This window comes from Scyliorhinus canicula, chromosome 11 (genome assembly GCF_902713615.1).
Source record: "Scyliorhinus canicula chromosome 11, sScyCan1.1, whole genome shotgun sequence".
Taxonomy (NCBI): domain Eukaryota; kingdom Metazoa; phylum Chordata; class Chondrichthyes; order Carcharhiniformes; family Scyliorhinidae; genus Scyliorhinus; species Scyliorhinus canicula.
The window spans coordinates 162,989,344-163,007,533 of NC_052156.1; the positions used below are offsets into that span (position 1 = coordinate 162,989,344).

Consider the following 18,190-nt stretch of genomic DNA (forward strand, 5'->3'; position numbering starts at 1 on the left):
CCATCCACTCTGTCCTTCCGAATAGTTTGATACCCTTGGATATTTAACTCCCAGTCGTGACCATCCTTTAACCATGTTTCAGTAATGGCCACTAAATCATAGTCATTTACGATGATTTGTGCCACCAACTCATTTACTTTATTCCGAATACTACGAGCATTCAGGTAAAGTACACTTATGTTGGTTTTTTTACCTCTGTTTTGAATCTTAACATCTCCAGTTTTATTCCTTTTGTTATTACTGGGCCTATTCACTGTGCTCCCCTCAGTCACTGTACCTTGTACTGTCGCCCTTATGGATTTCTGACTATGTCTTCTCTGCCTTGCACTTTTCCCCTTACTTCCTTTTGTTTCTGTCCCTGTTTTACTACCTTCCAACTTCCAGCATTGGTTCCCATCCCCCTGCCACATTGTGTTACACAACGTGTAACTTGTACCATGGAGTGTGTCGGGAACATTACAGGTTTGGTTGAGTTAGATGTTGTCTGTGATGGAATCTGAGAGACAGCTGAGTTTGGACTTCAGAGCTTCAGCAGCAATAAGTGTGAGGTACACGGAAAGCAGATGTGAAAATTGAAAAACAGTTCTTAATTAATATTATTCCTGCTGAGTATCTGGCACAACTCGCAAATACAAGCAAATTGACATTGAAGAATTTTAAAGATTTACAAAGTCATTAAAAGTTGTAGATTTGCTCAACGGATGCAGAATTCTTACAGAGTGCCGCAATGTGTGTCTGAAAAAATATAGAGCAGGAGGCAATCAAAATTGTTTGTTTTGATATGTAACAGTTTAAATAACAGAATAAAATCTGATCGCTCATCAGGCCAAAGCACTTCACTTTCAGTCTTCACTTGATGATCACACATAGATTTGAAGGAAAGATAAATGAGCAGATTCATTATTCAGAAAGGAAATGTTGTTTGTTGACTTCACAGGAACTTTCATTTATTAACTTTTTCATCGTGCTATATGCTTCTATCATCCACTGTTAGCTTGTGCCAATTATTTTGCTTTATTGGTCGCCTAATTCCAAATAAGTCATTAATTGCTTTTGCTTTTTAATCATTCATGCAATATCACTGGAAAAGCCAACATTTATTGCCGATAACATTTTTAGCATTTTAACATAATTTCCCACAATGTGTAGAATATGCAAACCTCCAATTTGTTTATTCAAAAAGGGAGGGAGACAAAAAGCAGGAACATACGGGCCAGTTAGCCTAACATCTGTCACAGGGAAAAAGTTAGAAGCCATTATTAAAAACGTTATAGCAGGACTCTGGGAAAAAGTCTGGGTAATCGAACAGAGTCACCATGGTTTCGTGAAAGGGAAATCTTGTTCAACCAATCTATTGGAGTTCTTTGAAGAAGTAACATTTGCTGTGGATAAGGGTTAGGGTAACAGTGGCTGAGCTATCCAAAGTTAATGATTCAAATCACTTAGTCGGGTGGCTCCCAGTGCAATTGTCCAGGGGAAGCCTGCCCTTCCAGACAATTGCTGGTTAAACCGTTATCCAGGAACTTCCGGGAAGGATCTGCGGGTTAACCCCCCCCCCCAAATCCGACACTGGGGAGCCAGGAGGTTATGGGCCCACATCCGAAGGAATCTGTACAAAATTGGTCTCCTCATTTACGAAAAAATGTAAATTCATTGGAAATAATTCCGTGAAGAGGTACTAAACTAATACCTGGAATGGGTGGGTTGTTTAATGAGGAAAGATTGGGCAGGTTAGGCTTGAATCCACTGGTGTTTAGAAGAGTAAGAGGCGACTTGATTGAAACAAATAAGATCCTGAGGGGTTTTGACAGGGTGGATGTGGAAAGGATGTTTCCTCTTGTCAGAGAATCTAGTGCGAAGGGTCACTGTTAAGACATTTAAGACGGAGATGAGGATAAATCTTTTATTTGAGGGTTTTGACTCTCTGGAACTCTCTTCCTCAGAAGGCAGTGGAATCAGAGTTATTTAATATTTTTAAGGCAGAGCTAGAGAGATGATTGATAAGCAAGGGGGTGAAAGGTTATTGGGGGTGGGTGGGAGGGTGGAATCATGGAATAATTGATTTGACTGTTTTACTTTTTTCACTGATACGTGGTCACCTTGGGCTTGGTGATTTTCAGAAATGTGAGCAATTTATCACTGGCCGGTCTTGAGCACATTTTTCCCTTTACGTTGTCATGTTTCCCGACATGTTCAGTTGTAGTTTATTTACGCTTTCTGAATAAGAATTGTTGAGCAACCATAGGCAGGTTTTAACGCAACACGTATGATGCTTATTGACGCAAAGTTCGCCTTAAGTGTGACAGGCCAGATGTGAGTAGAACATTCATTTTTATCAGCAAGATACTGAGGGCAGACAGTGAACATTACAGTTGAGAATAACCTTTCCCGGGAAGATGCTGATAGGCCTTGTGTTAAGTACAGACTTCCAGGAAGTTTTTTTTATTCAATCACAGGATGAAGGAGAACCAGATGGCTGTGGGGCAGGATTCCCCAGTTGCGTGTTTCCCGGCGGAGCGCTGTTCACTGTCGGCGGGATTCTCTCTTCCCGCTTCTTGTCAATGGGATTTCCCATTGAAGCCAGTCCACGCCGCCGGGAGACCAGCGGGAGAGGGTTCACTGCCAGTGGGAAAAGAGAATCCCAATAGCTGGAGAATTCCGGTCGTGGTGTATTTAGATTTCCAAAAGGCATTCGATAGGGTGCCATGTGAAAGGTTCGCTACACAAGATATGAGGTCATGGTGTTGGGCTCACATATTAGCATAGATAAAGGTTGGCTAGCTAACAGGAAGCAGAGTGTCAGGGTAAATGGGTTCTTTTCGGTTTGACAAGCTAATGGAATGCCACAGGGGTCAGTGCTGGGGCCTCAACTATTTACAATCAATAATACTGTAATGACTTGGATGAGCGGTCTGAAGGTCTTGTTGCTACATTTACTGAGGACACAAGGATGGGTAGGAACTAAAGGGCTGGATTTTCATCCTCGAGGCGGGTAGCACAGCAATCGGGAGAATTCCCTGCTCAGCCCATCGGCCTCAGGAGAAAGTTTTGGGAAAGACTGGGCTTTCATTCCGGGGATGGGTGTGGGCTGCAGCTGCAGCAGCTAGCCCAGGAAAGAGTCTGAAGGCAGCCACCGGGGGGCTGCTAAATGCTGCGTTAGTCAACTCAAAAGGCCTTCCTTGGTGCTGTGGGACTTCACCCCGGTTACAATGAGAAAAACAAGGCTTTCCATAACCCTCACCCCTCATAACCCCTCACCTCCCGCATACACTCTCCATGCCCCATTCATGCCCCTCCCACCCTGCCCCCTTAGTTCCCATGCCAACCAAGGCCTTTACATCCCCATTCACCCACAGTGCACTGTATAGAAACAATTAATCCTCTCATGAGTATAGGGTCTGTAATAAAAAGCTTTTAAAAATGTCATTTGTTGGTAATTGTCCTCTTTATTAAAAAAAAGCTTCTTTTTACTACAGGCCAGTGTAAGGGTCAATCATTTAAAAGTATCAATAGCGGAATCTGCAAACAATGAAAGCTTGTTTGGTTGTATTAAAAAATATTGTGCAATTGACAGAAGATATCAGAGAGCCAGAGCTGGCAATCAAGCAATGGTTTCCCTGAGGTGCAGATATTCAGTACTCTAATGGATTTAGTAAGGGGAGGTCGTGCCTGACAAACCTGTTAGAGTTCTTTGAAGAGATAACAAATAGGTTAGACCAAGGAGAGCCAATGGATGTAATCTATCTTGACTTCCAAAAGGCCTTTGACAAGGTGCCTCACGGGAGAGTAAAATAAGGGCCCATGGTATTTGAGGCAAGGTACTAACATGGATTGACGATTGGCTGTCAGACAGAAGGCAGAGAGTTGGGATAAAAGGTTCTTTATCGGAATGGCAACCGGTGACAAGTGGTGTCCCGCAGGGTTCAGTGTTGGGGCTCAGCTGTTCTCTTTATATATTAACGATCTAGATGACAGGACTGGGGGCATTCTGGCCAAGTTTGCCGATGATACAAAGATAGGTGATGGGGCAGGTAGTATTGAGGAGGTGGGGAGGCTGCAGAAAGAATTAGACAGTTTAGGAGAATGGTCCAAGAAGTGGCTGATGAAATTCAACGTGGGCAAGTGCGAGGTCTTGCACTTTGGAAAAAAGAATAGAGGCATGGACTATTTTCTAAACGGTGACAAAATTCATAATGCTAAAGTGCAAAGGGACTTGGGAGTCCTAGTCCAGGATTCTCTAAAGGTAAACTTGCAGGTTGAGTCCGTAATTAAGAAAGCAAATGTAATGTTGTCATTTATCTCAAGAGGCTTGGAATATAAAAGCAGGGATGTACTTCTGAGGCTTTATAAAGCACTAGTTAGGCCACATTTAGAATACTGTGAGCAATTTTGGGCCCCACACCTCAGGAAGGACATACTGGCACTGGAGCGGGTCCAGCGGAGATTCACACGGATGATCCCAGGAATGGTAGGCCTAACATACGATGAACGTCTGAGGATCGTGGGATTATATTCATTGGAGTTTAGGAGGTTGAGGGGAGATCTAATGGAAACTTACAAGATAATGAATGGCTTGGATAGGATGGACGTAGGGAAGTTGTTTCCATTAGCAGGGGAGACTAGGACGCGGGGGCACAGCCTTAGAATAAAAGGGAGTCACTTTAGAACAGAGATGAGGAGAAATTTCTTCAGCCAGAGAGTGGTAGGTCTGTGGAATTCATTGCCACAGAGGGCGGTGGAGGCCGGGACATTGAGTGTCTTTAAGACAGAAATTGATAAATTCTTGATTTCTCGAGGAATTAAGGGCTATGGAGAGAGAGCGTGTAAATGGAGTTGAAATCAACCATGATTGAATGGTGGAGTGGACTCGATGGGCCGAATGGCCTTACTTCCGCTCCTATGTCTTATGGTCTTATGGTCTTATGGTCTTATGTCTTGAGCTCTCAACTAAAAGTGTCTAATATTGCCCACCCCCTAATTGGCCCCAGGAAGATGACTATGAGCTTCCTTTTTGACAAATGAGTGGCTTCCTAGGCCATTTCAGAGGGATGTTATGAGGCAATCACATTGTTGTGGGTCCTGGGGATACATATAGGCCAGGCCATATAGGATGGTAGATTTCCTTTCCAGAAGAATGGCAGCGAACCAATTCAGTTTTTCTATCAATTTGGTAGTTTCATGGTCACCATTACTGACAATAGCTTTTTATTCCAATTTATCGAAGTAATTGCATATAAATCCCCTCAATGCCATGGTAGGATTGGAACTGAAATCTCCAGATCATTAGTCCAGCCCTCTGGATATCTAGTCCGGTAATGTAACCAAGATGCTACCATAGCCAATAAATCAACTTTGATAAAGGAACATTGATGTATGTCCAAGTCAGGATGGTGAGTGATTTGGAGGTGCTGGTGTTTCATTGACTCCTTTGTCTTTCACAGAGATTAAGGTCACAGGAAAGGGAAGGGCTATTGAAGTGAGATTGGCGGGATTCTGTCAGGCGTACTGTGATAATAATCACTGTTGTAATGGTGAAATGGGTGGGGATTGAGCCTTACAGAGGCACCAATCAGGTTAATTATTCTGCCCTGGAGGATTTGAATACACTTGCACTTGTTCATTCCCGGCTCGGGTCACTGCCTGTGCGGAGTCTGCACGTTCTCCCGTGTCTGTGTGGGTTTCCTCCGGGTGCTCCGGTTTCCTCCCACAAGTCTCGAAGGATGTGCGTGTTAGGTGAATTCAACATACCGAATTCTCCCTCTGTGTACCCGAACAAGCACCGGAGTGTGTCGACTAGGGGATTTCACAGTAATTACATTGCAGTGTAAATGTAAGTCGACTTGTGACACTAGTAAAGATTATTATTATTATTGTGGCAAATGACTGACTTGAGCTTTGTGGACCTGGAGGGGTTTGATATGTCAACAGATGAGCCACTTGTCACAGACTATCCAGCCTCTGCCTTGCTCTTGTAGCTCGTGAATGAATGGTCCAGATAAACTACTGGTCAGTGGGGAATTGCAACATGTTGATGGTGGGCAGACTTTGGGCTTAATTTTAACACACTCAAAACTCATTCACTTCGATTTAAGATCGGACCCTTGGTGAAAGTGACGGCCTTTAAGGTGAGGGCTTTATCTGGCGCCTGAAGTGATTCTGGTTACGATACAACTTATTCAGCATGGCTGATCTTGGCCAACTCTAATTGTCAAAATGTGATTGAATATTGAGCCTGTTCGAATCTAGGTTGACTTTCATTTGTGACAGCTTCATATCTGAGTGGCTTGTACTGTTCATGTATAGAATTATTTGTTGACCTTCCCTATTCCTGCTTGCTACAGGAGAACCTGTTTTTTGTAATGGAATACCTGAATGGCGGTGACCTCATGTTTCACATTCAGAATTGCCAAAAGTTTGACGGTCCGAGAGCAACGTAAGTATTCTGAAATTCTGTTTAGTTGGCTAGGTAGCAATCTGACAGCATTTAGCCCACCCAGAATTTACAACAGTGCCATAACATTACAATGGAATATGCTGGAGGGGGGGGGGGGGCGACAGGTTAAAGCTTAACAAAAAAAATACCAAATATGGTCCGCATCTTAGCACGCTTTTTCAAAAACTCTCAAAAGTTGAAAGAACTTAAGATCTGTTTCCACCCAGCAAAGACATTCCTTATCTTGATTCTTATAAAATAAGTGATAAGGCCGGCTAACCATCTTTGGCTAAAGACTTCTTCGTGCTGCAGTGAGTAGATCAAAAGAGTTGGAAATATGATTTAATGCTCATTGAAAGTTTTGAGCCTTTCAGGAGATGCATCAAAGGCTTTCCCTTCTCCTGCCGCTGTTCATTTCATGCTCCAGGCGCTGTATTTGACCTGTTGAATGTCAAACCATCTTTTCTCCATCATTAACAACAATAAGAAAATCACCAGGTCTCTGCCTCTTGGGAACATGTCGAATGTTTCCATTTATAAGTTTGTCCCTGAGACAAAACTTTCCTTTTGAGGCTGGGAGGAGGGTGGGTGGGGGGGGGGGGGGGGGGGGGGGGGATACCAAGTGGCGCAGTGGGAATAAACATTGCCTTTCCACCCCTTTGACCTGGATTTAAATTCAGCCTGGTGTGTTAGGTACAGCCTCAGTTATTTTCGTGTGTGATGGCCTTATGTAGTAAGGAGCGTAGGAACAATAGGAAGCCACCTTGAGCCAGTTTGACTATTCAGTGAATCCAGGGCTGACACATATGGGGCGAGATTCTCCGCAAATGCGGAGAATCGTAAAGGCAGCCGTGGGACAGGCCGTGACCCATGGCAGCCTTCGCGCCCACTTCCGGGGCCGATTCTCCCCCCTGGGCGGGGCTAGGAGCGCAGCCCCGTGCGTCACGGCGGCGCGGCCTTGATGACGGTCATCAAGGCCGCACATTAAGCGTCACGGTGGCTGACGCGGCCGATGACATCGGCCATGCATGCGCAGGTTGGACAACGCCAACCCGCGCATGCGCAGTTGGCGTCTTTTCCCTCAGCCACCTCGCAAGACGTGGCGACTTGCTCTTGCGGGGCGGTGGAGGGAAAAGAGTGCGTCCATTACGGACGCACGGCCCGCGATCAGTGGGCACCGATCGCGGGCCTCTGCCCCCCTTGGCATGGCTGTGGTACTGCCGTGCCAATCGGGCCCCCAGATGCCCCAAACTGGCATGAAGGCGTGAAGGCCCGGCCGCTCGACCCATCGGCCTCGGAGAATCGCCGCTCGCCGTAAAAAGCGGCGAGCGGCGATTCATGGCGTGGGTCGGGCATGGGGGAGGGGGGGAGAATAGCAGGAGGGCATGAAAAATGTCGGGCAGCCCTCCCGCTATTCTCCTATCCGGCGTGGGGGGGCGGAGAATCGCGCCAGCAATGTGTTTAGCGGACAGCAAGGTGGCTGGAATAATGTTACACTGATTCCGAAGGAGATGTGTGTGGCTCAGGTTTGAGGGGCTTTGCTGGGATGGAATAGAGGGGGGGTTTGCTCCTTATCTAATCTGACTATACCCAACCCTCGTGGGTTTGCATTGGGTTTCAGAAATAGGCATCCTTCCCTATCATGGAATTAATAGGCTGGATTCTCCGCTGTCGGGATTCTCCGTTGCGCCGGCAGCGCTCCCATGCCCGGGGATTTCCCAACAGCGTGGGGCTGCCCACAACGGGGAAAACCCATTGGGCGGCGGCAGGACAGAGAACTCCGCCCAATATCTTTCACCTAAATGAGCACAAAGTAAAAGAAAATGACAAATTACTTCTCTTATTTGGATTTTGGCTTTTCCCTGCTACCTGGAGTAAAATACCCCTTGAAAGATTCTGAAAACAAGTACGGTTCATATCATGCTGAAGGGAAAGATGGGTATTTCTACTAAAGATCCAGGACAGACAGAATGGGCCGAACGGCCTCTTTCTCTGTTGTTCTCCCTGTCTGGCACCAGGAGTTTCTAAAATCAGGAATTAGTTGCGGGGAATTAGGAACCCATGGCCAGCTCCGACATTCCAGAGCTCCGAGACACCTGTGCTCATTGTTAATTCAATTTGGGTTAAAATGGCACTGTGCAGTATTCATAATAACACGTCTGTACAAAATTCCTCTATGTGCTATTTTAATCTGTGGGTTTTGAATTTATTGTCAGCTTATTTTCTGAAATTGCAAAAAAAAATAACACCCATACTAGGTTTGCTACTTTGGGGGCAAAATGGGAACTTTTGTGAATTTTACAAGTTAACCAAGTCAGCATGTGCCCTTTCGGCTGGGTTTTCTGTGAAATGCATTTCAAAGCTGCAGTTTATGTGTGTTCTTTATTTCATGGGTCCTCATTGCAATAATGGGCTTCTGCTATAACCCATAACTCATCCATGTAACAATTGGTAGAGAGTAAGTTGGTGTAGTACGCTGAAGCTTCCGAGCTCTGTCTGATGGAGTGGTACAGTGAAGGATTGGATCCGTGGTCAGCCGCAGGCACAAAGTTCTCAATTCTAACGCAAACCAGGACTGTATCCAGCTTCCTTTACAGCCAGCCCAGCCCTGGGCTGCCAGCCTCGTCTGCTACAATCTCTTTGGAGACTGGCAACTTGAAAAAAAGAAAATTGAATTCCCAGTTGTTAACTGAAAAGGGCGCACAGCAAGGATGCACATTTTAAAGGGAAAAACTTGAGCTGACGAAAGAAACAGCTCCATTAACGCGTCTCATAAGCAGTGACACTTGAAACCAAAATTCAGAACCTAGTCTACTTTCAATTTCAACCGAGAGTTCCCATTTTGCATTTTGGTGTCAATTCACTTCTCCAGCAACCAAACTGTTATAACCTGCCCGGATCGTAGTGGCTGGAGACAATTGGTTACCCCATTTCTCTTGAGGAATATGAGCTCCCCCAATGAGGGGTGGTGGGGGGGTGGGGGGGGGGGGGGGGGGCAGGGCAATCGTTAAATGTTCAGTCGTATAAATAGAGCTGGCCAGTGTGGTACCGGTTAGAGAGACAGGACCAGTAGTGAACTATAGGTGTTGTGGAAATATTGTTGGAAGGAGAAGTCACTTTCTGTTTAATTGTACAAACTCATGCTGGACACTTCATGGCCCACACAAAACAAATCAAAATGTGTGTCTCACCTCCCAGGAATTCACACCGACTCTCCTTAGTTTCCTAGTCTGGCACATAGATTACCAGAACTCTCTCTCTCTCTCTCTGTCTGAGAATTCCATTGCCGATTTCTTCCATCAGCTTTACCAGACAGATCAGGCAGTCTTTAAGTTTTCATATATTTGGGCTTTCCATTCTGAGCATGGGCTCCACTCCCATCTTTGCTTAGTGTCCCACATAAACATCACCCCCCCCCCCCCACTTCAGTCCCTCCCCCTACCCTTGTCACTGGTGCTCCTGTCCCCAGCTTCTAGTGGACTCTCTCTCTGCCTTTTTCAAGCCACGGACTGCCTTCTTATCGACTGCTCCTGGGCTGACCATCTCATTGGCTATCCAAAAGCAGTGGAGATATAGTAAAGAAAAGGACTTTCCCCTCTCAGCGCATCTCCATGGTAAGGTGATAGGCACAGTCTCAGTCCAACTGGAAATGCAAATTACATATCTTTAACTCTAAACCTCTCCTTTGATCTGAAAGGTATATGGATACTCATACCTTTCCCGCATAAACCCAACCCTTGTTACGACTGGTCTCCAAACCTCCTCTGATCTGGAGACATTTCATGGATAATCATTTGGGTGGCACAGTAAGAGGGATAAGGGGCGACCCTTACCTTCAGTGGTTAGCACCGTTTACAGGGAATATAAGGACCTGCTGATAGGTCCGTTAATTGGGAAGGACCTTCATTCAGTTGAGGCAAGTCTGCTATCACCGACACTCCAAGAAGAGAGTATTTCTTTGATTTTGAAGGCAGGCAAGAACGCAGAGGAGCGTGCTTCCTCAGGGTCAAACTTGCTTCTGAACGTTGATTTGAAATTGTTGTCTAAAGCGTTGGCGTGGCGTTTAGAGGGTAGTCTCCCGTTGATCATCCAGGGGGATCAGACTGCGTTCTGACATGATTGCAAGAATTCCAGACGGTTACTGAATGTTATCCACGTCTTTCAAAAGCGGGCGCTGGGTGGATTAGCAATTTCCTTGGACTAGAGATCATTTTGACTGGGTGGAATGGAACTAATTGGTTTAGACATTGCGGAGATCTGTGTTGGGAAAGGAAGGTGTTAAGTGGATACAGGTGTTGTATCATAGGTCCTTGATGGCAGTGCTCACGAATGGTTCTAGATCTGAGAATTGTGACCTTCAGAGAGGGAACCAGGGCAGGGTCGCCCCTTATCCCTCTTACTGTTCCCATTGGCTACCGAGTCTTTGGCGGGGGATATTAGATAGAAGCCTCTGGTTTTTGGACTACACAGTGGGTGGGAAGCAGCCTAGGATCACGCTTTACGCTGACGATGTGCTGCTGTTTTTATCGAAGCCGGACATCATGGTTCCTACTATTATTGACATGGTAGATGGATTTAGCATCTTCTCCTGTTACAAAATTGATTTTACCATGTCCAAGGCAATGCCAGAGGGAAGGTTGAGAGGTAGACCTTGCTAAATTCCCATTCAGGTGGTTTCTTTCGGGGTTTATTTATCAGCGTGTTGTAATTACCACTCTCTTTAAGCAACTGTATAGGGCCAATATTCCTCGTTGATTGCGTCTATCAGGTGGGACTTGGGCCGTTTGTTGTACCTCTCTGCCGATACTGTGGCTGGGTCGGATTGCATTGATTAAGATGAATGTGTTGCCTAGATTGCTGTATCTTCTACAGATATTGCCAATCTTATTGTCTGCTAGCCTTGTTGTTTTACAGGGACTTTAGATTGGGCTCTGCTAGGTATGAGAATCCTATAATTATTAACACTCTGAGACGGTTGACGACGGCCCGTCAATTAGAAGGGAGATCTAAACTGACTTCTGCTCTCTATCCCATTCAGGGCAACCTGAACTTCCTACCAAGTCTTGTGGACCATGGATTCGATACTTGGAGAGACAGAGGCAATTGTAGCTTGAAGATATGTTCAGTGGTGCCTCCTTGTCATCCTTAGAGCAGCTATGCCAACAATTTGACATTCCGAGACACTCCTTTTTTAAGTATCTGCAACTTCGAGACTTTATCCTTAATAAGACAACTGTGCATCTTGACACCTCTACTTCCACTTGGGTGGAAAAAATTCTGACATTTGCGGAGCCTAAACAGTTAATTAGCAGGTTTTATGAAGGTTGTGCTGGGCCTTGGAAAGGGTCCTGAGGAGGTTCACAAGAATGATCCCTGAAATGAAGAACTTGTGGTATGAGGAATGGTTGAGAACTCTGGGTCTGTACTCATTGGAGTTTAGAAGGATGAGAGGGGATCTTATTGGTACTTACAAGATGCTGCAAAGCCTGGATAGAGTGCACGGGGAGAGGATGTTTCCACTTGTAGGAAAAACTAGAACCAGAGGACACAATCTCAGACTACAGGGATGATCCTTTAAAACTGAGATGGGGAGGAATTTTTTCAGCCAGAGGGTGGTGAATCTGTGGAACTCTTTGCCGCAGAAGGCTGTGGAGGCCAAATCCCTGAGTGTCTTTAAGACAGAGATAGATAGGTTCTTGATTAGTAAGCGGATCAGGGGTTATGGGAAGAAGGCAGGAGAATGGGGATGAGAAAATATCAGCCATGATTGAATGAGGAGCAGACTCAATGGGCCGAGTGGCCTAATTCTGCTTCTATGTCTTATGGTCTTATGATATGTTGAGTACCTTGCAGTCTTGGGAAAGAGCTTTGGCAGCGAATATTAATTAGGAGGTGTGGGGTAGTATATTGGATTATGTAAATAAAACTTCAGTATGTAACAGAATGAAGGAGACTGAATTCAAAATACTGCACCATTTACACATTACTCCGAGTCTGAGACACAGGTTTGATCCTGCTAGATCCCCAATGTGCCTAAAGTACCTGGTAGCCGAGGATGATTACATCCACTGCCAATGATTCTGTGTCAAGCTTCAATCCGATTGGTCTGATGTGGTTCAGGAACTTGACAGGATATGTGGCACCGCCTTGGAATTTGAATCTTTATTCCTAATTCTGGGTCTTCCAGATGGAGAATTATTGATGCTAATGAAAAAAGGTTGTATAACATCCTCACGTTTTCAGCTCGTAAAAATATCCTCTACTCCTGGATTAGCATCCTTTAATTCAAAATTGGCATAAAATGGTTATGGGTGGTACTCCTGTGGAACTTCGGACTTCTGTGCTCCGTTCTAAGTCAGATATATTTTGTAACGTGTGGGACCCCGATCTCAAATTCATATGCTCAGCTCTGTCTGACCTGCTCCTGCAAGGTTGTCCATGAGCCATGTTGCCAGTCTTGATCTCGCTATGCATAAAGGTGTTCGGTTAGTCCACCATGTTTGTGTGGCTCTATCCTCTTTCCCCACCTTCTTCTCTGATCCGTTGTGTAATCAGAGGCTCTATTTCTTAGGTTTGCAGAAATAACTGTTCTGTACTTGTACTAGTTTTGTGTTTTGAAAGCTCGTTGCGTTATCTGTAAAAATGATAAAACACTAATAAAAATATATTTGAAAATATTTTCGCCATGGTACCAGGGAGGCCATGCATGTCCTGATTGCAAAAGGGCGCCATGGGATATGTGAAAACGCTTGAGGGGGCCCTGATTTAACATTTCATCCGAAAAACAAAATGCGCCTCCAACAACAATGCGGCACTCCTGTGGTACTACACTGGACTGTCGGCCTTGAGGTTGTGGTCAGGTTCCTGTGGTGGGAACCCACAGCTGTCGGACTCAGTGGCTACACTCTGAGCTGTGGCAGACATTGCCATGGAGTGCCACCAGTGCTTGAAGGCATGCACCCCACTGAGTACGTGCACACACTCACCAGAACTGGGTCACAAACTGTCACGTAACAAACCAAGTTCAGTAATAAGGGAGAGAAGAAGAGGGAATAATGGCAGTTGAAAATCAGTTCGGCGGGGAGAGGGGTGGGGGGTGGGGGTGGGGGGGGGGGGTAGAGCATGATGTTAATATGTGTTCATCATATTATTTCACGAGTCAGTAAGTTTAAACTTTCTCACGGAGATATATTTATTACAGGTTTTATGCTGCAGAGATAATTTGCGGTCTCCAGTTCCTCCACTCCAAAGGCATCATTTACAGGTATTTGAGGCGTAAGATAGTATATTTTGCTGTAAAACGTCTTGTTTTCATTTCTATGTTAAGTAGTATGAATAAAAACATCTTCAAATTGGCCAAATATGAGAAATATGTTTGAGTGCAAACATCCCTGCCCTTTATACAGTGAATGGTAGAACCCTCAAGAGTATTGTCAGAGAGAGCTTGGTGTACAGGTCCACAGGTCACTGAAAGGGGCAACACAGGTGGAGAAGGTAGTCAGGAAGGCATACGGCATGCTTGCCTTCATTGGCCGAGGCATTGAGTATAAGAATTGGCAAGTCATGTTGCAGCTGTACAGAACCTTAGTTTAGGCCACACTTGGAGTATAGTGTTCAATTCTGGTCGCCACACTACCAGAAGGATGTGGAGGCTTTAGAGAGGGTGCAGAAGAGATTTACCAGGATGTTGCCTGGTATGGAGGGCATTAGCTATGAGGAGCGGCTGAATAAACTCGGTTTGTTCTCACTGGAACGACGGAGATTGAGGGGCGACCTGATAAAGGTCTACAAAATGACGAGGGGCATAGACAGAGTGGATAATCAGAGGCTTTCTCCCAGGGTAGAGGGGTCAGTTACTAGGAGGCATAGGTTTCAGCTGCGAGGGGCAAGGTTTAGAGGAGATGTACGAGGTAAGTTTTTTACACAGAGGGTAGTGGGTGCCTGGAATTCGCTGCCGGAGGAGGTGGTGGAAGCAGGGACAATCGTGACGTTTAAGGGGCATCTTGACAAATACATGAATAGGATGGGAATAGAGGGATACGGACCCAGGTAGTGTAGAAGATTTTAGTTGAGACGGTGATGCACATTTAATGGACACGAAACGTAGGTGAAGTCCGAAACGAAAGGCATTAATTAGCAAGAAGTGAGCCCGGCAGCAGACGTACAGGAAATGGCCTGGCTGCAGGGGGACATGGGTTCTTATACCCCGCCTCATAGGCGGAGATACCTTCCTCTTAGCCAATAGGAATATGGAGAGCACGAGACTTGGGCCAATGGGCAGCGAGCCCTCTGCACCAATGACAGCTCACACTCCCAGGTACCGTAATACCCCTAGTCATACTACCACAGACGTGCAGCGTGGTCGGCACAGGCTTGGAGGGCTGAAGGGCCTGTTCCTGTGCTGTACTTTTCTTTGTTCTTTTGTTCTTTGTTGTTCTAACAAGGGCGCCAACCTGTCTCCAAGAAGCTGATTAACTTCTCTGTGTGAACAGGACATGTCTGACAAGCATGGGGAGGGTCATTTTGCTAATCTTGCAAACCATCATTTCCAGGTTTGAGCAGCAGTTGCAGCAGATACGGAGAGAAATTGGTGCTGGGTGTTCCTGCTCCAGCGCCCGTTTTATAATCCACCTGAGGAAAGAAATCAGGGTGAAATGGGCGACCAATTCGCTGCCAGTTGCTGGGCAGGATGTTTGGCCCTTTGAACCTGCCTCACAACGCAACAAAATCATTCTACCTCAATCTGCCTTCCCACATTATCCCCTAATCCCCATCCATGAATTCCCTTCATAGCCCCAAAAATCTAATGACCTCTGTGTTGAGTAAAACGAGAATTCTGAGAATGTGGAACTCGGTGCCAGTTTGAAGATGTATTTAAGCTGTATTTATTTAAGATTTATCTAAGAGGAGGTTAGGCAAGCATTTGCGGGAAGAAAGAAACAAAGCAATACATTGATCGATTTGACTGATGGAAAATGGGAGGAGGCTCAAATGGAGCAAGGACGGATTGAACAGAATGGCCGGTTCCTCTGCTATACATCCCCTCTGTAATCAGCTGAATATATTCAACAATCCACAGCTCTGAGAATCCCAAAGATTCATAACCGCTTCGAATGAAGCAATTTCTTCTCATCTCAGTCCGAAATGGCCAACCCCTTATTTACAGTAAATAATGCTGGAAATCTGAAATAAAAACAGGAAATGCGGGATAAACTCTGCCGGACTGGCAGGAACTGTGGAGAGAGGAACAGAGGGCGGGCACACAAAAATAAATTGAAGTCATTTTCCACGATAGGTGGGGTGTTTCTCGACAGCCGCGTTGGCGAGTGGCGACCCGTATTGAATGAGCCCCCACGAGCTCCTCGCCATTCCTGGCCCCCTCGTCGTCTGATTCACTGGAACCGCGCCAAAGCTGCTCGCCACTAACAAGAGGGAGCTGCTTGTAAACTCTCCCTCAGCACTCACTCCCGGTCAGCACAGAAGAATGGTAGTGCTTTGGGGAAGCCAATTTGGACAGGCTGTTGGACACGATGGATGAGAGGTGGGACATCCTGTTCCCCCTGAGGGGGTCGGAGGGCCAGCAGCAGAGTCAGCAATGTCACCAGGGAGGCTGTGGCAGCGGCTGTCAGTGGGGGCAGCATGACCAGGAGGACCACCATCCAATGTCGGAAGAAGACCAATGACCTCTACCGAGCTGCAGGGTAAGTTACCACCTCTCTCCTGGCATCAGTCCCACCTGCCACCCCTCAATCTTTGAACCCCTCCACCCCTCACAAATCACTCTGACACCACACCCCCTCCCCAAATCCATTCTTCGTGCTTGAACCTCAGCAACCCCTAGCACCCACCAGCACAGCACCTTCACATCCAGGTGCGCTGCCCTTCACCTGCCACAGCCCCCCCCCCCCCCCCCCCTCCCCCCAAGCGGCTCACAATGCCCTCTTTCTGTCCCCGCAGGAGGAGCTAGCCCATAATAGGAGGGCAAGTGCCGTGGTGGGGGGGGTGGAGTACCAGAGATCTGTGTCCTCACCCGATATGAGGAACGGGCACAGAGACACCCACCTCGGGGGAGGGCGACATTAGTGAACAGGTTTTCTGGGGCACAATCTGGTGAGCACCACACAGCTGCTGATGCGCTTCAGGTGGAGGCAGGGCCGCCCAGGGGATTTAGCAATCGCAGGTCTGAGTCAGCTGAATGCCAGTCAGATGGCGAGCCTCTGGACAAAGTTATTCCAGAGCTAATGCAGATGACAGGACACAGCCGTGAGATTCAGGAGGGAATGTCAGCGACATTCCGGCAACTACGTAGCCGATTAGAAGGGTCGTGCGGGAGCAGGAGAAGATACCGACAATGTGTGGCACCACTTGTCTTTCAAACACTTGGGGCGCGATTCTCCGCCCCCCACGCCGGGTGGGAGAACAGCGGGAGGGCCTCCCGACATTTTCCACGCCCTCCCGCTATTCCCCCCCCCCCTCCACGCCCGAACCACGCAACGAATCGCCGCTCGCCGTTTTTAACAGCGAGCGGCGATTCTCCGAGGCCGATGGGCCGAGCGGCCGGCCCTTCACGCCCGTTTCACCATGGCAGCAAACACACCTACTCGCTGCCGTTGTGAAACGGGCGCCAGATTCCCGTTTGGGGCATCTAGAGGCCCGATTGGCACGGGAGCACTATGACTGTGCTCGGGAGGGGACAGGCCCGCGATCGTCGGGCCAGCGTCCAAAACTGACGCACTCTTTACCCTCCACCGCCCGACAAGATCAAGCCGCCACGTCTTGCCGGGCGGCTGAGGAGAAAGACGCCAACTGCGCATGCGCGGGTTGGCGTTGTCCAACCTGCGCATGCGCGGCTGACGTCATCGGCCGCATCAGCCGCCGTGACGCTTGGCGTGCGGCCTTGACAACCGTCGTCAAGGCCGCGCCGCCGTGACGCACGGGGCCGCACTCCTAGCCCCGCCCAGGGGGGAGAATCGGCCCCGAAAGTGGCCGTGAAGGCTGCCGTGGATCACGGCCTGTCCCACGGCTGCCTTTAGAATTTGCAGAGAATCTCACCCTTGGTTCTTGATAAATCTGAAAGAATCAGACAGTGGCTATCGCTGATTCGGATCTGTGCCCTGATGTGAAGCTTGGAGGATCGGTTTCAGCTGCTTTCCTCTATTATAATTTGACCCTGACATCTGTATGCTATTAACTCCAATTCTGCTGCATACAATAATCATTTTAACCCGGTCTTATTGCCAGGGGAATTTCTGTCCTGCCGGATCTTGTAGAATTATGCTTGTTGAGCCAATCTGGAAAGCTAATGCACACAATGTAAGTTGGTGTTTGAGACGGCGTGGCCTGTTTGTGTTCAGGACACTGCATTTCAGAGAGCTCTGCTCCCTGTTACCCTGTTATCACTTTTCTATCTGCAGCGTAGCATAGCCAACCATGCAGTGAGCAGTAAAACAACTGGATCAATGTTTCATTAGATAATCAAAACCGAAAGTTCTGGAAATACTCCACCAGTCTGGCAGCACCTGTGGAAAAGCAAATGACTGCGGATGCTGGAATCTAAAATGAGCAAATGCTGGACATCCCAGCCGGACTGGTAGCCTCTGTAAAGAGAGAAAAGAGCTGACGTTTCAAGTCCAGATGACCCTTTGTCAAAGCTAAAGGGCACAGAAAGTGGGAAATATCTATACTCTAGAGTGAGGGAACGAAAGATGAGCCATAGCCACAGAAACCAAGGGAAGAGAGTGCTAATAGCAGTCCCCG

General features: G+C 47.1%; 1 protein-coding gene across 6 annotated transcripts in view; it reads left to right on the forward strand.

Moving 5' to 3' along the window:
• Positions 1–18,190, forward strand: part of prkcq (protein kinase C, theta) — a 233,340-nt gene that overhangs the window by 196,780 nt on the left and 18,370 nt on the right. For all 6 annotated transcript variants that reach the window (XM_038811892.1, XM_038811893.1, XM_038811895.1 and 3 more), the window contains 2 exons: positions 6,342–6,433; positions 13,635–13,697. In XM_038811892.1, coding sequence (XP_038667820.1) covers positions 6,342–6,433; positions 13,635–13,697 — 155 coding nt within the window. The remainder of the gene's footprint in view (positions 1–6,341; positions 6,434–13,634; positions 13,698–18,190) is intronic.